General features: G+C 51.7%; 1 protein-coding gene across 1 annotated transcript; it reads left to right on the top strand.

The window, feature by feature from the left end:
- The first annotated feature begins 4,193 nt into the window (after positions 1-4,193).
- PHB1 (prohibitin 1) lies at positions 4,194-16,176 on the top strand. Its single transcript, XM_058703217.1, has 7 exons — positions 4,194-4,322; positions 6,884-6,999; positions 8,313-8,474; positions 10,457-10,599; positions 10,768-10,884; positions 14,354-14,449; positions 15,809-16,176. Exons 2-7 carry the CDS (start codon positions 6,912-6,914, stop codon positions 16,019-16,021), a joined length of 819 nt encoding a protein of 272 aa, XP_058559200.1. The 5' UTR covers positions 4,194-4,322; positions 6,884-6,911; the 3' UTR covers positions 16,022-16,176.
- Positions 16,177-18,100: the final 1,924 nt, after the last annotated feature.

Genomic DNA, 18,100 nt, shown 5'->3' with positions numbered 1-18,100 from the left:
TGGATGCTCAACCGACTGAGCCACCCGGGGGGCCCCAAGGGTCAAATGCTTTTGCTTCCCCATATAGGTATTCAGGTGCTCCAGTGCCAGATTTTGAAAAGACTATCTCCATCGAATAACACTGTTAGCTTTGTCAAAAATCAATTGACACAGATGTGTGGGTTTATTTCTAGATTCTCTATTCTGTTCTTTTTTTTTATTTTTAAAATTTTTTTTTTCAACGTTTTTTATTTATTTTTGGGACAGAGAGAGACAGAGCATGAACGGGGGAGGGGCAGAGAGAGAGGGAGACACAGAATCGGAAACAGGCTCCAGGCTCCGAGCCATCGGCCCAGAGCCTGACGCGGGGCTCGAACTCACGGACCGCGAGATCGTGACCTGGCTGAAGTCAGACGCTTAACCGACTGCGCCACCCAGGCGCCCCTTTTTTTTTTTTTTTTAATTTTTTTTTTTCAACGTTTTTTATTTATTTTTGGGACAGAGAGAGACAGAGCATGAACGGGGGAGGGGCAGAGAGAGAGGGAGACACAGAATCGGAATCTCTATTCTGTTCTGTTGAGAGCCAATACCACATATTCTATAGTTTTATGGGTAAATGGACACTCAGCTTCAAGTGCAGTAAACCTTTCAACTTTGTTCTCTTTTTCAAAATTGTTTGGCCAATTCTAGGTCCTCTGCAATTTCATACAAATTTTAGAATTAGCTTGCTAATTTCTACCGCACACACACAAAAAACTTGCTGGAATTTTGGTTAAGATTGCTATGAATCTATAGACCCATGTGGAGAGAATTGACATTTTACCAATACTGAATTTTCCGTGAATGTGGTGGACATTTCTCCATTTATTTAGGTCTTCTTTAATTTCTCTCAGCAATGTTTGTGGTTTTTACTGTATACATGTTCTTAAATTTATCCCTAAGTATTTCATATTTTTGATGCTATTGTAAATAGCATTTTTAATCTTCAATTTCCAAAAGTTTATTGCTGACTTTGCAAACTGACTTTATGTTTCACACCCTTGCTAAGCTCACTTATTGGTTCTAATAGTTATTTTCTTTTTTTAGGACTTTTTTAAAATTTAGATTCTAGTTAGTTAACATACAGTGAAATATTGGTTTCAGGAATAGAATTCAGTGATTCATCACTTACATACAACACCCAGTGCTCATCACAAGTGCCCTCCTTAGTGCCCATCCCCCATCTAGCCCACCCCCCCATCCACCTCCCTCTGTCAACCCTGTTTGTTCTCTATTGTTAAGAGTCTCTTGCGGTTTGTTTTCCTCTCTCCTCTCTCCTTCCCATATGTTCATGTTTTGTTTCTTAAATTCCACATACGAGTGAAATCAAATGGTATTTGTCTTTCTCTGACTTGTTTCACTTAGCATCATACACTCTAATTCCATCCACACCGTTGCAAATGGTAAGATTTCGTTCTTTTTGATGGCTGACTAATATTCCCATATATATATATACCGCATCGTCTTTATCTATTCATCAGTCAATGGACAGTTGGGCTCTCTCCATAGTTTGGCTATTGTTGATAATGCTGCTATAAACATTGAGGTGCATGTGCCCCTTCGAATCTGTATTTTTGTATCCTTTGGGTAAATACATAATAGTGCAATTGCTGGGGCGTGGGGTAGTTCTATTTTTAATTGTTGAGGAACCTCCATACTGTTCTCCAGAATGGCTGCACCAGTTTGAGGATTTTCTTTTTTTTTTTTTTTTTTAATTTTTTTTTTTTTAATGTTTTTTTTAATTTATTTTTGGGACAGAGAGAGACAGAGCATGAACGGGGGAGAGGCAGAGAGAGAGGGAGACACAGAATCGGAAACAGGCTCCAGGCTCCGAGCCATCAGCCCCAGAGCCTGACGCGGGGCTCGAACTCACGGACCGCGAGATCGTGACCTGGCTGAAGTCGGACGCTTAACCGACTGCGCCACCCAGGCGCCCCAGGATTTTCTACATACACAATAAATAAAGACAGTTTTACTTCTTTCCCAGTCGAAATGCCCCTATTTATTTTTCTTGCCTAGTATAGGCTAAGACCTCCTAGTGTTGATTAGAAGTGATGAGAGTGGTCATCTTTGCCTTATTCTTGACTTTGGGGGAAAACATTAATCCTTTCATCTCTACCTGTCTTTCCCAACAGCCATCTTGTTCTGCTTTTGTGAACAGTAGAACATTTCCCTTTATCTGGGGACAGCAATGATAGGGTTGGATGGTTCGTTTAGATTTTCCATCCTCCCTGTGTCTCTGATTCGGCCAAGTATTTTGTTTGTGTTGCTTTTGTTTGTTTTTGTTTTGTTTTGCTTAGATGTTTTTGTTTTGATTTTCCCTTTCACGTTATGGCTTTTCTCAAATGGACTTACGTCACTTTTCTGACTGCTCTATTTGAGAACGAGATATCGCAGGCTGCTGGTTAGCCCACAAAACTTTTCTTCCTGGGTACTTGGGTGCCCCGCTAAAGAATACATTTCCCAGCCTCTTTGGTGACTAGATGAGGTCATGTACTCAATTTTTCATCAATAAAGTAGAGTGGAATTTGTATGTGCTGCTTCTGACCCGTTTTGCTTAGCAATTTTGTTGTTTTCCCTTCCTGCGAGCTGGAACATAGATGGCCCATGGTTAGGTAAAGACAGTCTTTTCAGGGATGGCCAACCAATGAGATGAAAGGAAACGAGGCCTGTGAATGGCCCAGGGAGCAAAAGAAATTAACTTCTATTTTCTTTAGTTCACTCACTGTATTTGGGGATCTCTTTGGTCCTGTAACTTAGACTTTGCTCTAACTAATATCCCAACTAATTCAAGCACTGAAGGGCTGGTTAGAAGCTTCATGTGCATGAAGGCTCATTCAGTGGCGGGTTTCACTCTAAGGTAGTGACTCTCCAGGTGGCGAGCACTGTTGTACCTTCTGGGATTAGAACAATGAAGACAGCTATCATAGAGCCTGCATTCTGACAGCCAGAGGAAACAACTGTGCTTGGTTAGGGCCAACTCACACCCACCTGAAGAGTGCTGTTGAGGGTATCTCTGGTCATTCGATTGTGCCAAGTGGGGACAGAGAAGAGGAGGGAAATGCAGGAAAAAGGAGTTGAAAGAACCCAATCCTACCAGACTCCAGAAATAGGCCTAGTTTTGTTAAAGTGAAGCGACCCTACAGTACTTAGGTAGGACCCTAGTTGAAAATGCAAAACCTGAGTCTAATCATGAAAAAAACAACAGACAAACCCAAAATGAGAAATACGCTTTTTGTTTGTTTTAACCTAATAAAATACAAGGAAGGCTGAGGACACTTTTCAGATGAAAAGAGATGCGAGAGACATGAGAAATAAATACCGTACCTAATATTAGACTGCATCCTGTATGGGGGTGGGTGTGTGTGGAGATTGCTACAAAGTTCATTATCGGGTCAATGGATAAAATTGGAACGCAGAGGATAAACTTACTTAAATCATGTAAGAGGAGGCCCCTATTCTTAGAAAATACAGAGAGAAGACGGGAGGAGAGAGGGAGAGAACAAATAAAAACAAATGGAGCAAAATGTTAGCAATAGATGAATTTGAGTAAAGGACTTATGTGTTCTTCGTATTATTCTTGCCACTTTTCCATATAAGTTTGTTTGTTTAATTGCGTCCAAGAGGCCCCGACTCTAAAGCGGGCCCCTTGACTAAATCTGTGCATGACCCTGAATGTATCCCTTCCGGTCTCTAGTCCACGTTTTCTAGTCCAGATGGTTCTAAGGTTCTTTCTGGTTCTGGCAATTGACGTCCCACGACTCAGGGCATTTCCTGGAAGGACTTTGGAAAGATGGCCCCATTTGCTTCCCTCCAGGTCCCTCAGCCCGCCAGTTATCTCACCACAACTCTCCAAGACGCTCACCCGTCCTCCTTCACGAGCTGTAAACTTGCCCCAGCCCATCCCTGCCACCGACCGCGCGCCCAGCCACTCTTTCCGGGGCCCTAGGGCCCATCTCCTGGCAGGTTCTAGCATCGGTTCTAGACAGGCACGTGCATGTAACCCCAAGAAACTACAGCCCCCAAAAGGCTTTGCGACAACCCCTCCGTGTTTACCACCAGAGAGGAAAGGCTTTTCAGCGCGAGCCAGACACCGAATGGCATTTTGGGAATCGTAGTTCATTTGGGAAGAGCCGGGGAACCGGGGGTCAGGCCGAAAGCCACCCTTCCCAGAATGCACAGCGCTCTCCCCCACCAATCGGAGGCCCGGATCTTGGAAGGGGGGCGGGGAAGAGAAAGAGCTGAGCAGCGCATGCGTGGTACGTGTGGCTGGGGAATTCATGTGGAGGTCAGAGTGGAAGCAGGTGAGAATGGAGGGGAGCGGCTCCGGCCACGATCCGGGCGTCTCTGCAGCTCCCCGCTGCGTTCTCGTTCACAATTTGGGCGGGTGGGGTGCGTGCATGGGTCCGCCTCGTGTTGGAGGGGAGAGGGTGTGACCCCGGGACCAGCGGGGGTTGCGTCGAGTGAGAAAGGTGTGTATGGGGGCGGGGTGAGGAACAATCCAGAAGCTGTATTAGAAATGGAAAGGTCGGGACTGGGTGTCTTGGCCTCGGGAAAGGAAAAAGAAATGCGCGGGGAGTGATCAAGGAAGATTCGGGAGTTCAGGTCTTGCCGGGCGGGAGGGAGGATTTGAATCTGAAGTGGACGACGACGCTGGGGCGGGGCATTAAAAAGTTAAGTGCGGGGTGGGGGAGGGCCCTGCCTGGGTGGCTCAGTCCGTTGGTTGTCCGACTTGAGCTCAGGTCATGATCTCGGGGTTCGTGGGTTCAAGCCCCACATGGGCTCTGTGCTATCAGCGCAGAGCCTGGAGCCTGCTCTTGATTCTGTGCCTTCCTCTCTTTCTGCTTCCCCCTCAAATAAATAAACATTAAAAAGAAATTAAGAAAAAAATTAAGTGCGGGAGTAGATTCCAGTTAGGTCAGTCGGGCTCCCGCCCACCCGCCTCAGCCCCGCCCTCCCACTTCTTCCAGGGTTCTCCCTTGCAATGCAGCTATGGAGAGCGTTTTTGCTCCTTTGGTTCTTCTGGTATCTTGGTCCCAGAAGTCGCCCACCTCCCGCTTCCATATTAACAGTGAGGTGTTAAGCTGTGCCTGCCAGAATTAGACCTCCAGGTGCTAATCCTGGTTCCACCACTAAAGAGCTGTGTGATCTTAGTCTCCTCTTGTAACCTTGCTGTGTGCCTCAGTTTCCTCATCTGTAATAACCTACCTCATAGGGGTCGGTGTGAGGATTAAAGAATTGCCATTCGAAGACTGCCTCCTGATATAAAAGCTAGCTGTTACTGTTACTTTTGCTGTTGGAATCACCATGTAGCGCATTCTGGGAGTTACTTTTCCAAACCAGAATTGCACAGAACCAACCACAAAGCAAGCCTTTGTCTTGGGGCTTGCTTGCCCAGGAAATGGGAGGGTGGTTTAGTGTGGTGCTGAGTTCTCCGTGGGTGTCAGGCCCACATCTCATTCCCATTATTGAGTCAAGTGCCCCAGTCCCCAAATGGAAAAAAAAAATTTTTTTTTAATTTTATTTTTAATTTTTTAAAATTTACATCCAAATTAGTTAGCATATAGTGCCACAATGATTTCAGGAGTAGATCCCTTAGTGCCCCTTACCCATTTAGCCCATCCCGCCTCCCACACCCCCTCCCGTAACCCTCAGTTTGTTCTCCATATTTTTGAGTCTCTTCTGTTTTGTCCCCCTCCCTGTTTTTATATTATTTTTGCTTCCCTTCCCTTATGTTCATCTGTTTTGTCTCTTAAAGTCCTCATATGAGTGAAGTCATATAATTGTCTTTCTCTGACTAATTTCACTTAGCATAATACCCTCCAGTTCCATCCACATAGTTGCAAATGGCAAGATTTCATTCTTTTTGATTGCCGAGTAATACTCCATTGTGTATATATATACCACATCTTCTTTTTTTTTTTTTTTTTTTTTTTTTTTTTAAATTTTTTTTTTTTTTTTTAATGTTTATTTATTTTTGAGACAGAGGGAGACAGAGCATGAATGGGGGAGGGGCAGAGAGAGAGGGAGACACAGAATCCGAAACAGGCTCCAGGCTCCGAGCCATCAGCCCAGAGCCCGACGCGGGGCTCGAACTCACGGACCGCAAGATCGTGACCTGAGCCGAAGTCGGACGCTTAACCGACTGAGCCACCCAGGCGCCCCATACCACATCTTCTTTATCCATTCATCCATCGATGGACATTTGGGTTCTTTCCATACTTTGGCCATTGTCGATAGTGCTGCTATAAACATGGGGGTGCATGTGTCCCTTCGAAACAGCACACCTGTATCCCTTGGATAAATACCTAGTAGTGCTATTGCTGGGTCATAGGGTAGTTCTATTTTTAGTTTTTCTGAGGAACCTCCATACTGTTTTCCAGAGTGGCTGCACCAGCTTGCATTCCCAAGAAATGGAAAAAATTAAAAAAAATTTTTTTAATGTTTTTATTTCTGAGACAGAGAGAGACAGAGCATGAGCAGGGGAGGGGCAGAGAGAGAGGGAGACACAGATTCCGAAGCAGGCTCCAGGCTCTGAGCTGTCCGCACAGAGCCCGACGCGGGGCTCGAACTCACGGACTGTGAGATCATGACCCGAGCTGAACGGTCGGACGCCTAACTGCCTGAGCCACCCAGGCGCCCCAGAGGTGGAAAAAATTTTAAAGGAGAAGAATTGATAGTACACTTCTCCAAGCTGTAGAGTTATTTATTAGGTGGCCTTCAGTGCGTGATTTTGAGCTCTCAAGAGTGGAGAAATAAAGAGCCAGCCTGAGAAGTGGATATGGTGCCTCAGAGAGGGCTTTCTCTTTCGCATTTCGGATTTCGGGATCAAGCTGTTTTGTTTTGTCCCCGCCCTCCGCCGTAGGTGTGAGTGGGGTCCAGCAGGAGGCGACATGGCTGCCAAAGTGTTTGAGTCCATCGGCAAGTTCGGCCTGGCCTTAGCCGTGGCAGGAGGAGTGGTGAACTCTGCCTTGTATAATGGTGAGGCTCCGAGGGGTGGTGGTGGGGCACTGCCTTTTGCCGGATTTCCATTGGCCTGCGTGGCCCGTGTCACACTTGTGGTGGCGGCGTGTGTGAGACCAAGGGGGGCTCACCTGCCATCCCACACCATACGGTTGCCTTGTCCCTAGATCCTCTGCCCTCGTGGCCGCAGGTCCCCTGTGAGCCTTTGTTCACAAAGAGCCTCCCAGACCACGTGGCGGTCGGACATTTCCAGCTACCCTTGTTGGTTTGAAGTGACACTGCGGCCGGGTGTCGGGGTCTCACGGGAGACCCCGTGGAGAGAGCTCATTTGATCCCTCGGCCGCGTGTGAAGTAACCCAGCGAGGGCTTTAGACCTTGTCTGGAGCCGGATCTTTGGCTCTGCCGCAGTTGGGTCGTTCCAGACAAAATATCTTTTGAGGCCCATCGCCCAGCTTTTAACAGCGCGACGGGGGCTCCCGCTGGCTTTTTGCCTGCTTTCCTGTGCGACCTTAGGCGAGCCATCCCCTCCCCGCCCCAGGCCTCAGCTTCTTCATTGGTCAAGCAATAGGACGAAACTGGTTTATGTCTAACACTCCCTCCAACTCCGGTAGTCTCTAGCTTTCGTGATTGGAAAGCGGCGATAGATGGACCTCCCTCGTTCGTGACTATCTAGCAAGAGGAGGATAAGTCTAGAGCGAAGATCTTTGGAGCAACTCTGAAGTCTCCTGAGGCAGAGACACAGAGCCGCCGCCGAGAAAAGCTTAACTTGGTTTAAACGGCGCCGCTTTCCGCTCTGATGTCCGCAGCACAACTGGAGAGTAATCACCGTCACTGATTTCTCTCTGAACCCAGAAATCCTTAAAGCCTGAGAGAAACCGTGCCCTTGGAAAGAGTGGGACCTTCCAAATGTTAGGGGTTCCGTGGCTAGGTTAGGGTGCAGCTTCTGGGAGCACTGGCTTAAATTGGAACCAGGATGGGACAGTAAAGAGCTTGGTGAGTTTGGGAACGAAGTTTGGGGAGGTGATTTCCTGGAAACGTGTTGGCGGGTGGGATGGTTAATCGGAGCAGCGGCCGCCAGTTTCCAGGGACAGGATGCTGAGGAATCGATCCTGTTACCAGAGTCCTTGGGAAGACCGTGGGGTGGGAAGGGATGGCTGAATTCTGGAGCTGCGTGGAAGCCTCTAGAGGCAGAAGTGTGGCAAGATGGAGCCGGGAGAGGGGAGACTTAAATAACAAGAAAGCGCCAAGGAGCTTTCAGAGGCAGCCTTTTTGGTTAAGAGGCGAAGGGATATTTTTTTTTCTGACTTCACTGAGTTCTCCTTCACTCCTAGTGGACGCTGGGCACAGAGCTGTCATCTTTGACCGGTTCCGTGGAGTGCAGGACATTGTGGTGGGAGAAGGGACTCACTTCCTCATCCCTTGGGTACAGAAACCTATCATCTTTGATTGCCGCTCTCGACCGCGTAACGTGCCAGTCATCACTGGTAGCAAAGGTGAGTCTTGCCCGTGGGTCCCATGAGGCAGCGTGTGGAAGGGTTACCGTAGGATCCAGAAGAGGCCATACCTCCCCGAAGAACTCCCTTGTAAATTCCTCCTGGAGAGATTTTAACACGGATTCAGAGAAATATGTACAGCACACAGACACCTGTACAAATTTAGGGAGATCCACAAAGATAGACTTCGAGGGTCACGGAGCGCTCCAGTCTTAAAGAATATGCCAGATGTGCCTCTGCTCCGTCAGTCACCCCTTCCGGTCAGTTCTCGTTCCCCAGGGTGACGATGTCAGCCGGTCTCCAGCCATCCCCTGTGCCTTCACAGCCGGCTTCCCCTTGGCCTTGTTCTCCAGGGCCTCTGTCTCCAGCAGTGCTGGCCTCACACGGGCTGGGGCCGGGTCCCTGAGAGCGGTCCCCTGGTGTCTGGGATGCCACTGGGTTCCCAGCGAGCCCCAAACGAATTGCCCTCACCGCTCTCCTGCCGTCCTACCCACAGAGGTGCCCAGGCAGTAAACAGAATAGCAGGGATCTTTCTGCACGGCGAAAGGTGAGGGTCGTGTGGCTGCTGGGTTTATTATCTGGGGAACACTCAAGGCCTTGGGTGCCATTCCCTGGCCGATGTGTGCTTACGGTGACCGTGCCAGGTGTCAGGCTGGGTTGCAGGGTGGGGGTGGTTCGGAGATTTCAGAGGTGACTAAAGCGGGGGCCCCTGGGGAGCTCAGTGTCGCTAGGGACGTAGACGTGTGGACAGTTATGGTAAGCGTGGCTTGTCCTGGAGGCAAGGGCGTGGGGTGGAGGCGAGCGGAGAAGAAAACAGCTCGCCCCCACAGGGGGCTGCGCAGGCTCCCGGGAAGACCTTAGCTTGAGCTGGGACTTTAGCGAGAGACCTGTGTCGGGCAGAGGAGGGGACAGGTCAGTTGGCATTTCGCAACCTGGCCTGTAGCTCCCGGCTACGGGGTCTGGCTCGCGTCCTACAAAAGGGAGATCAAAGTGGGGCGGGGTTAATCGAGAAACATAAAGTTTTAACTTAAAAGCGTGGCTCTCAACTTCCCACCTCTTCGGGATTGCGCTGGCTGTTGTGCGGCACCTGTTTGTAAGGACGCGTTACTTACCCGTCTTCAGAACTGTTGACAGGAACTTCCAGAGATCAGGAGTGTGTGCATCTCCTGCTCCCCTGGGTGGCTGGTTCAGAACTTTCCCATGCGTCCGTGTCATTGATGACCGCAAGCAAGCTGACCGTGCTTTAGCCTCGGGCAGGCCTGAGCTGTCAGGGGACGTTGTAATTAATGTTGTGCCCCCTGTTCCCCGCCCCACCCCCCCCTTCGCCTGGATCAGGTCACGAGAAGCGTGTTCCAGATGAGTCCGATAACCCCTTCCATCTGTTCGCATTTGACCCAGCGCTGTCCAGTCTGATTTCTCCTTCGCTTTCCCCTAGCGTTCCTGGAAGGCAGATGAAATCACCCCCCGTTCTTACAGACCAGGAGATAAGCTGAGATTGGCTAAGGCTGAGGTCACACAGTTAGTAAACAGGACGGGACTGCAGCCCAGGCCTTCGGACTGACTGCCGGTCCAGCCAGAGTGGACTGTCTCCGCTGGGCCCACGATAACCTCTCCAGGGCAGACTCCTGAGTGGGGCCTTGGAAAGGCTTCATGCTAAAACGCTTGGCATTGGCCTGTTTCATTAAAACACGCACCGTTCCACTGTCCCGCGGTACCTGTCATGCACGTACTCGGAATTGCTTTTATCAGAGGACATTCATTCAGGACAGACTTGAGAAGCTGTCCTCCCCAGGAGCCTTTAAGAATTCCTGACTCCGGGGCTCTGCTGGGTTCGCTAACCAGGAAGCTGTGCGTGGTGGCCCCTGCCCTCTAAGGTCTTAAAATCAGCAACTTTATGCAGCAATTGTGGCACTCTTGGGGTGGGAGGGGTCACATAGAAGTGGTTTTGATCGCTAACTCCGGCCTTTGTCCCCTACCCTAAGATTTACAGAATGTCAACATCACCCTGCGCATCCTTTTCCGGCCAGTCGCCAGCCAGCTTCCCCGCATCTTCACCAGCATCGGGGAGGACTACGATGAACGGGTGCTACCGTCCATCACGACGGAGATCCTCAAGTCCGTGGTGGTGAGTGACGGGGCCTCAGCCTAGAGTGCGGTCCCCCAGAGATACACAGGTGCCAGGAAGAGCGTGGTGGCGGGAGGCTTGGGATGTGGCTCGTCCTTTTCCCTCCTGCCCTCTCTGCTTCCTCATCGCCATCCTCACGGGGCCCCCTCCGCCCTCCCTTGGAACCAGGCTCGCTTCGATGCCGGGGAACTGATCACCCAGAGAGAGTTGGTCTCCAGGCAGGTGAGCGATGACCTCACAGAGCGAGCAGCAACCTTTGGGCTCATCCTGGATGACGTGTCCTTGGTAAGATGCTTGTGGGGGGGGGGGGGGGGGAGCCTGCGAGGGAGGGGCTGCGGTTCTTGTTCAGGTGCTTGGCCCCCATTTCCGGGTGGATGTTAGTAGGTCCTGCCTTCCACGTGCCCAGACAGGCGACTTGAAAATGTGGAAACTTCTCGACTGTGAGACAGTCTCCGTGGGTTTGTTTTCAGACGAGAGTTGTTTTCCTTTCCCTCTGCCACACACATACTTCTTTTCCTTTTTTTTTTTCTTTTATTTTTTTCTTTTCTTTTCTTTTCTTTTCTTTTCTTTTCTTTCCTTGCTTTTCCTTTTCCTATTTATTTATTTATTTATTTATTTTAAATTTTTTTTTTTTTCAACGTTTTTTATTTATTTTTGGGACGAAAGAGACAGAGCATGAACGGGGGAGGGGCAGAGAGAGAGGGAGACACAGAATCGGAAACAGGCTCCAGGCTCCGAGCCATCAGCCCAGAGCCTGACGCGGGGCTCGAACCCACGGACCGCGAGATCGTGACCTGGCTGAAGTCGGACGCTTAACCGACTGCGCCACCCAGGCGCCCCATCCTATTTATTTTTGAGAGAGAGCATGATGCCGGGGAGGCACAGAGAGACAGGGAGATAGAAAATCCCAAGTGGACTCCGCACCATCAGCACAGCCCGATGAGGGGCTTGAACCCACGAACCGTGAGATCATGACTTTAGCCGAAGTTGGGACGTTCACCCGGCTCAGCCACCCAGGCGCCCGCCCCCCCCACATTTTTCTTTTGACTTCTAGCCCTACCCGATGGTAGGGTCCCTAACCAGTAGACTTTTCACCTCCTCCAAACTGTGAGTGTTCCCCAGAGCTCCCTGAGAAGTAGTGTCTTGTTAACCCCGTTGGATGCCGGAAGAAGCTGCCTAGCGAGACTAGAGAAGGCTCACAGTTTTCCTCCCTAGTGCACACCTCCCAGCCTGACCCCTTGGGATGTCCTCACATTTAGGGTCTGAAGCTCAGTGAGGTGGGCTCTGGGAACCCCCGGTGAAAGGGGATAGAGCGTGAATGAATGGTTCTGTTCCCCAAAGCCCGGTATGGGGCACAGGGGACATCTCTGAGGTGTAAGTTATCCTCTCGGGACCGTAGAGTGCGTGTATTTCTATGACACTGAATGCCATGACTCAGAAAGCAGTACAGGCAGGATAGCATTTCAGGTCAAGGGGGGTGATGGGGAAGGGGTCGTGTTTCTAGATGCTCTGGGAAAAATCACTGGGAGTGATTTGTGCGGGTGGCTAGGTAGAGGGTTTCCTGTTCGTTCTCCTGTGCGTCGCTAGGGAAAGGCACCGTTTCCCTCTCGGCGTCTGTGCAGCTGTTTAAACAGTCCTGCTCTCCAGACACCCAGCGCTGACCTCGGGGCGCCCTGCTCCCCCTTGTTTCAGTTGCGGGCTCCCTCTGCTGGCGGGATGCCAGGCTGCAGCCATTCCCCTCTAACCCCAGCAACTCCCACCTACTGTTAACCTAAACGCCTCGCCTGTGAGGCAGTGCTAAGTCAAAACCTAAGGAGAAGCTTGGCGTTCTGCTAGACTTTTAACCACATACTCCATTCGGGGGAAATGCGGGCTGACCACAAGAAACCATATCTAAGAGGTGTGAGGAGAAAATTAGATTTCAGGGGGGATTTGCTGCCCTCACCTGGCCCTTTTAGAAAGGAACTTTATTCCTTAGTTACACATTTCATTTTAAATTTCTCAGGACCGCGTTTTCTTCCCCGGGCTTTGAACACGAGTCCAGAAATGGAACAGGCAGAGTAGAACAGCTGCAGTTGGAAGAGTGAGGAGCGTTACAAGTTGTGGAAGGCAGCGGGACTAGGATTTACTCTCGAGGAGGAGTGTTGAGCTGCTTATGTTTCTCCCTTTTTTCTCTTTTTTTTTTTTTTTTTTTAATCTCTATTTATTTTTGAGAGAGAGAAAGACAGAATGCGAGCCGGGGAGGAACAGAGAGAGGGAGACACAGAATCCGAAGCAGGCTCCAGGCTCTGAGCCACCAGCACAGAGCCCGATGCGGGCCTCGAGCTCACGAACCACAGGTTCGTGATCTGAGCCAAAGTCGGACACTCAACCGACTGAGCCACCCAGGCGCCCCTGCTTTTCCTTTTTTTTTTTTTTTTTTAATTAAAAAAAATTTTTTTTTTACATTTATTTTTTGAGAGACATAGAGAGACAGAGCACAAGTTGGGGAGGGGCAGAGAGAGAAGGAGACACAGAATCCGAAGCAGGCTCCAGGCTCCAAGCCGTCGGCACAGAGCCCGACGCGGGGCTCGAACTCACAAACCGTGAGATCGTGACAGGAGCCGAGGTCGGACGTTCAACCGACCGAGCCCCCCGGGCACCCCTCCTTTTTTTAAAATTTTTTTTTTTTTTAACGTTTATTTATTTTTGAGACAGAGAGAGACAGAGCATGAACAGGAGAGGAGCAGAGAGAGAGGGAGACACAGAATCTGAAACAGGCTCCAGGCTCTGAGCTGTCAGCACAGAGCCTGATGCGGGGCTCGAACTCACGGACCGTGAGATCATGACCTGAGCCGAAGTCGGACGCTTAACCGACGAGCCACCCAGGTGCCCCCCCTCCTTTTTTTAAAAGCAGAGGTTGGGAGGGTGGGGGGAGGGGATGAAGCAAATAGAATTTGGTAGCAAAACCAGTGCCATTCTTCCCTTTATTTCTTCCTTTTTAATAAAACGTGGGTTAAATAATAAGTCGCTCTAGTCTCGGCATTAAGAGTCGAGCTCTGTTCCCACTGTCTTCTGCCGTCATTGCAGACTGTCGCCTCAGCCAAGTCTCGGTTGTACGTGTTCTTAGGGAAGGTCTGTGGGTAGTCCATTGTAAGCCCTCACCCTAAGCAATAGCTTTACCTGCCTTCCCTCCTAAACCCTTTACCAGAAGCGCTCACACATGAGGAATACTGTGATTCGCGTTCCACCATTTTTCACCCTCTTCCTGTTTGGTGGTGGGGGTTCCGTGCGAAAGACGGGGATGGTTATTCCATAAGCGGAGAGCATCACACCCTTGAATGCCTGAGAACCGGCTGCCTCCTTCGCTCTCAGGGGCTCAGTTTTCCATCTGGCCTCTCTGGGGGCTTCCAATAGGCCATCAAAGGATGGGCCCTAGTTGGAGGATGGGGGTCTTAGAACCCGCAGCCTCCTCCCCTTGGGAGGTGGTCACTTGAGTAGGTGCCTTCTGGTGCCCACAGGTGGTTGTCTGCTTCAGATCTCCTTGCCGAGGGCGACAGAATGACGTGCGGGAGCCGTTGAGGCAGCCGAGGCTTCCGGGGTGTGCCCTCGGTTTGGACCCGGATGTGGAGGTGGAAGGACGTTCTGGCCTCACAGAGGCCTCCAGCTGCTGGAGCCATTCCTGGCCCCTTCCTTCCAGCGGCCAGGGGGGCCCCGCGGCAGCGCTGCCTGAACAATCCCACCGCCTCATCTCGCGCTCCCTCTGTCCCCTTAGACGCATCTGACCTTCGGGAAGGAGTTCACAGAAGCAGTAGAGGCCAAACAGGTGGCCCAGCAGGAAGCGGAGAGGGCCAGATTTGTGGTGGAGAAGGTGAGTGTTCAACCAGATGGCAGGGGCCTCTCTCCCCTTTCTCCTGTGCTCAGCCTCCCCGTTTGCTGGGTGGCCTGGAAACTCATCATCTGTCATCTCTTTTTCCGGGATCCTCGGAAGGGGATTGAAGGAACCGCACTCCTACGATTGGTTCCAGGGTCTTTGGGGGCTAGTCAGGGATATGTGAACTTAGGTTCCGAAGTCACCGAAGGGTAATTTTTCTTCCACTTCCCCTAAGATCAAAAACACTCCTCCTACCAATAAAAATGTTTTCTCCTGGAATATTTTCAGCTTCACTGAGAAGTCGTTTTTAACCGTGGTTACACAAGTGAAAGCTGACAGCGAAAAGGATCAAATGTTGGGCCAGATGCACTATCGTCACTGAAGTTTTTTTCCAGCCCTAAGTCCATCCAGATGTGGCAGAGTGTGGTGGGACAGGAGATAGTTGCCTAGCAGCCTGCTCTTCTGGTCTTTGCAGACGTGTATTTATTTCTTGCTGTTGCTTCCCCCCACCGCTGCTGGTTTTTCTCGGGTTAGTCCTAATCCAAGAATCCTTCGTCCTTTGAATCAAGGTAGAGAGATGTATTGGTGGCCAGCGTTTAATTTTAGAGAGTGTAAACTCCACGTGGACGGGAACTTTGTTGCCCGCCCCCCACCCACTAATCTCCAGAGCCTAGAACACGCCTAAGACCATGCCTGGAAATATTAGGTGCTCATTTAACATTTGCTGACACGGTACCCGCCTCCCGTGACCTCGGACAGGTTGTGCCCCGCTGATCGATGTCACCCTGCTAATAACGGGTGGGGAGAGCCTCGGAGATCTCTTTCAGTTGGTTGCCTGGGCTCCCGGTCAGGATCCAGCTTAGCTCAGGGGAGACTCTAGGGCCCGTCACGCATACGTGCTACTCCTCCCCAGGTGCCCTGTTTTCATCAAACAGATCTCATTTGTTTGATGAAAGTCCCTTCGACTTGGGGCTGGAGGGAAAGGTGAGCCTGAGGGTGGGTTCTGCCTTTTTTTTCTCCCTCCCGTCTTCCGCGGCTTGGATCCTCCTGGCCCAGAGTAAGGTGGCCGGACTGGATGGCCGTTGACGTTAACGAGAATTTTGAAATAAGAGATACTTGCGCAGCCAACAGAAAGAGAGCCCTGCAACCATGAGAGGTGGCGCTGCATTGCAGGAAAGCGGAGGACTGGGTGCACGTGCCTGTTGACCCCACCTGGAGGGGGAGGAGGAGGAGGGAGATTCCCAGAGTTCCTTCAGGAGCCGGTGAGGGTGCCTCGCCGAGTCCTTCTGAGGCCGCTGCCCGCCGTTCAGCACCCTCAAGTGTGATCCTGGTCTCCCCCCACCTTCACTCTCTTAGGCTGAGCAGCAGAAGAAGGCAGCCATCATCTCTGCCGAGGGCGACTCCAAGGCAGCCGAGCTGATCGCCAACTCGCTCGCCACCGCGGGCGACGGCCTCATCGAGCTGCGCAAGCTGGAGGCCGCGGAGGACATCGCCTACCAGCTCTCGCGCTCCCGGAACATCACCTACCTGCCGGCCGGGCAGTCCGTGCTCCTGCAGTTGCCCCAGTGAGGCCTGCCCGGCCCGCGCCGCCTCGGGCCGCCTGGGCCACAGCCCCGAGGATTCTGAACACCGCCGTCCTTCTGCCCCTGCCCCAGAAATCACTGTGAAATTTCATGATTGGCTTAAAGTGAAGGAAATAAAGTGGAATCACTTCAGATCTCTAATTACTCTAGCAGACGAAGCTTTCTCATTCTTCCCATTTCCACCCACTTTCTGAGCCACCTCCTTCCCCCAGATTGCCAAGTGCCTACACAGCCCGGGGCAGAAGAAAGGGCTGTCGTGCACAGCACAGGTCTCCGTGTTTTCCGGCGGTTCTGACACAGGCCCGGCTGAAGAGGTGCCAGGGAGGGTCAGAGAGGAAGTGATCTGTCTCTTGCCATAAGGCTGATGCTCTCGAACTGTGGGGCCAGCGGAAGCAGGTGTGAACAGCTTGAAGAATCTGCCCCTGTGACGGTGGGTGGGCCTGATTCGCTGCCCCCCCCTTCCACCCCCCCCAGGGTCCTCCAACTGCGACGGGCTTGGACAGCGAGCGAGCGGGCCTGGACTGAGATGTGAGTCCGGCTGAAGACTTCCTGTCCACCCCCCACCTCGGTGTCTCAGGACACCCGACAGATTGCAGCTTGAAGGATTGCATCCTGCCGGGGGCCGAACGTGCCTGCCAAAGACGTGCATCCTGTGCTCCTGGCTCCGTCGTTCAGAGACTGCCCTTCTCGAGGGTTCTGTGCCTGCGCTTTGAAGGAGGCGAGCTTGGGAAGAAAGCGAATGTGTGTAAACTGCCGTCAATAAATGACACCCAGGCCTTCCAGCCCAGGTCTTAAAAGGGTTTGTGGTTCTGTTTGTGGGAGCCATGGGATCAGAACAGAGCATTCTAGAGTTGGCGTGTGCACGTGTGTGCGTCGCCAGCTGGGACAGACTCTCCAGCGAGGCAGAAAATGCTTCGGTTTCAGAAAGCACCACTTTGGGCTGTGTCCCAGATCCGTCCCCCGCCTGAAATGAAACAAATCTCAAGTCGTGCCAGGGGAGGGGGGTCATGAGATGGGCTCTTCGGAGGCCACGTGGGTGCAGATTAGTTCACTTTTCCCCCGTGGCTTTTGGTACCACCACCCCCCCCCCCATTTCTGACTGGGAGCCATAGGCCTGCCCACCAGCCTGTTGGCAGCGGACAGACGTCACGTGCTACGCGCGGACAGTTGCCTTCCTTGCGCGCGAGTTTGGTTTTTTATGTTTTTGTGTTCCGATGGCCCCAGGTTGCTCTGAGGTCGGTTTGTATTGCTTACTCCGTTTTGCTTTGATGCAGAAAGGACTTGGCCTTTGAGGGGGCCAACCGGATGTATTTTGGATGGTGGGGAGGGAAAGCCCACTGACCGTTGAGAAACGAGCCGGTGACCCATCCGAAATCCTCCTAGGAACTAGACGCAGAAACAGCAGTGGTGGGGAGCACTCCCGTTCGCTGTGCTTTACCCTCTGCGCTCAGTTTAATCCCTGGGCTCACCACCTGGTCAAGGAGAGCCGCCCAAGAGACCTCGGCAGGCCAGTCTCTGACCTGAATTCCGCATTTCCTCTCCCCCTCCCACCACCCCCCCCCCCCCCCGCCGCCCCTGCACCTGCTCCCCCTCCTCCCAGGGCCTCCCAGCGGGGGTCGGGTCCTTTCCCGTTCCCCCAGAGCACTCAGACAAGTGCGATGGGCCGGGCTACACCTCCCACCTCCCACCAGAGCCTGGTGAGAGCCACGAAGCTCCCATCTAGCCCAGCTCCCTAGCCCCTGCCCCGGCACCCTCTATCTCAGGGTGTCTCTTCCTATTTCTTTGCTGTAAGAACAGTGAGGCCCGAGAACCATGTGCCTGGACTCAGCGCGACAGAGATGTGAGCAGAGAACATAACTTCTCGATAGCTTCCAGAAGGGCTTCTACTCTGCCGCCTTCCTCCTTTCCTGCTGTTTATTGCTTTGGACACCCTTATGGGGGGCGGGGGACTCCCTCCTCCCCAGGCCCTTTTTAAAAAGAGCAGTTGTGTTTCTTGCACCGGGCGGGAGATTGGGTTTCATCCTCCAGGTGTCTGCAGGGGAGCCCTCCACGGGTTTTGGGTCCC

Source organism: Neofelis nebulosa, chromosome 16 (assembly GCF_028018385.1).
Source record: "Neofelis nebulosa isolate mNeoNeb1 chromosome 16, mNeoNeb1.pri, whole genome shotgun sequence".
NCBI lineage: Eukaryota > Metazoa > Chordata > Mammalia > Carnivora > Felidae > Neofelis > Neofelis nebulosa.
This window is presented reverse-complemented; position numbering and strand designations above follow the sequence as displayed.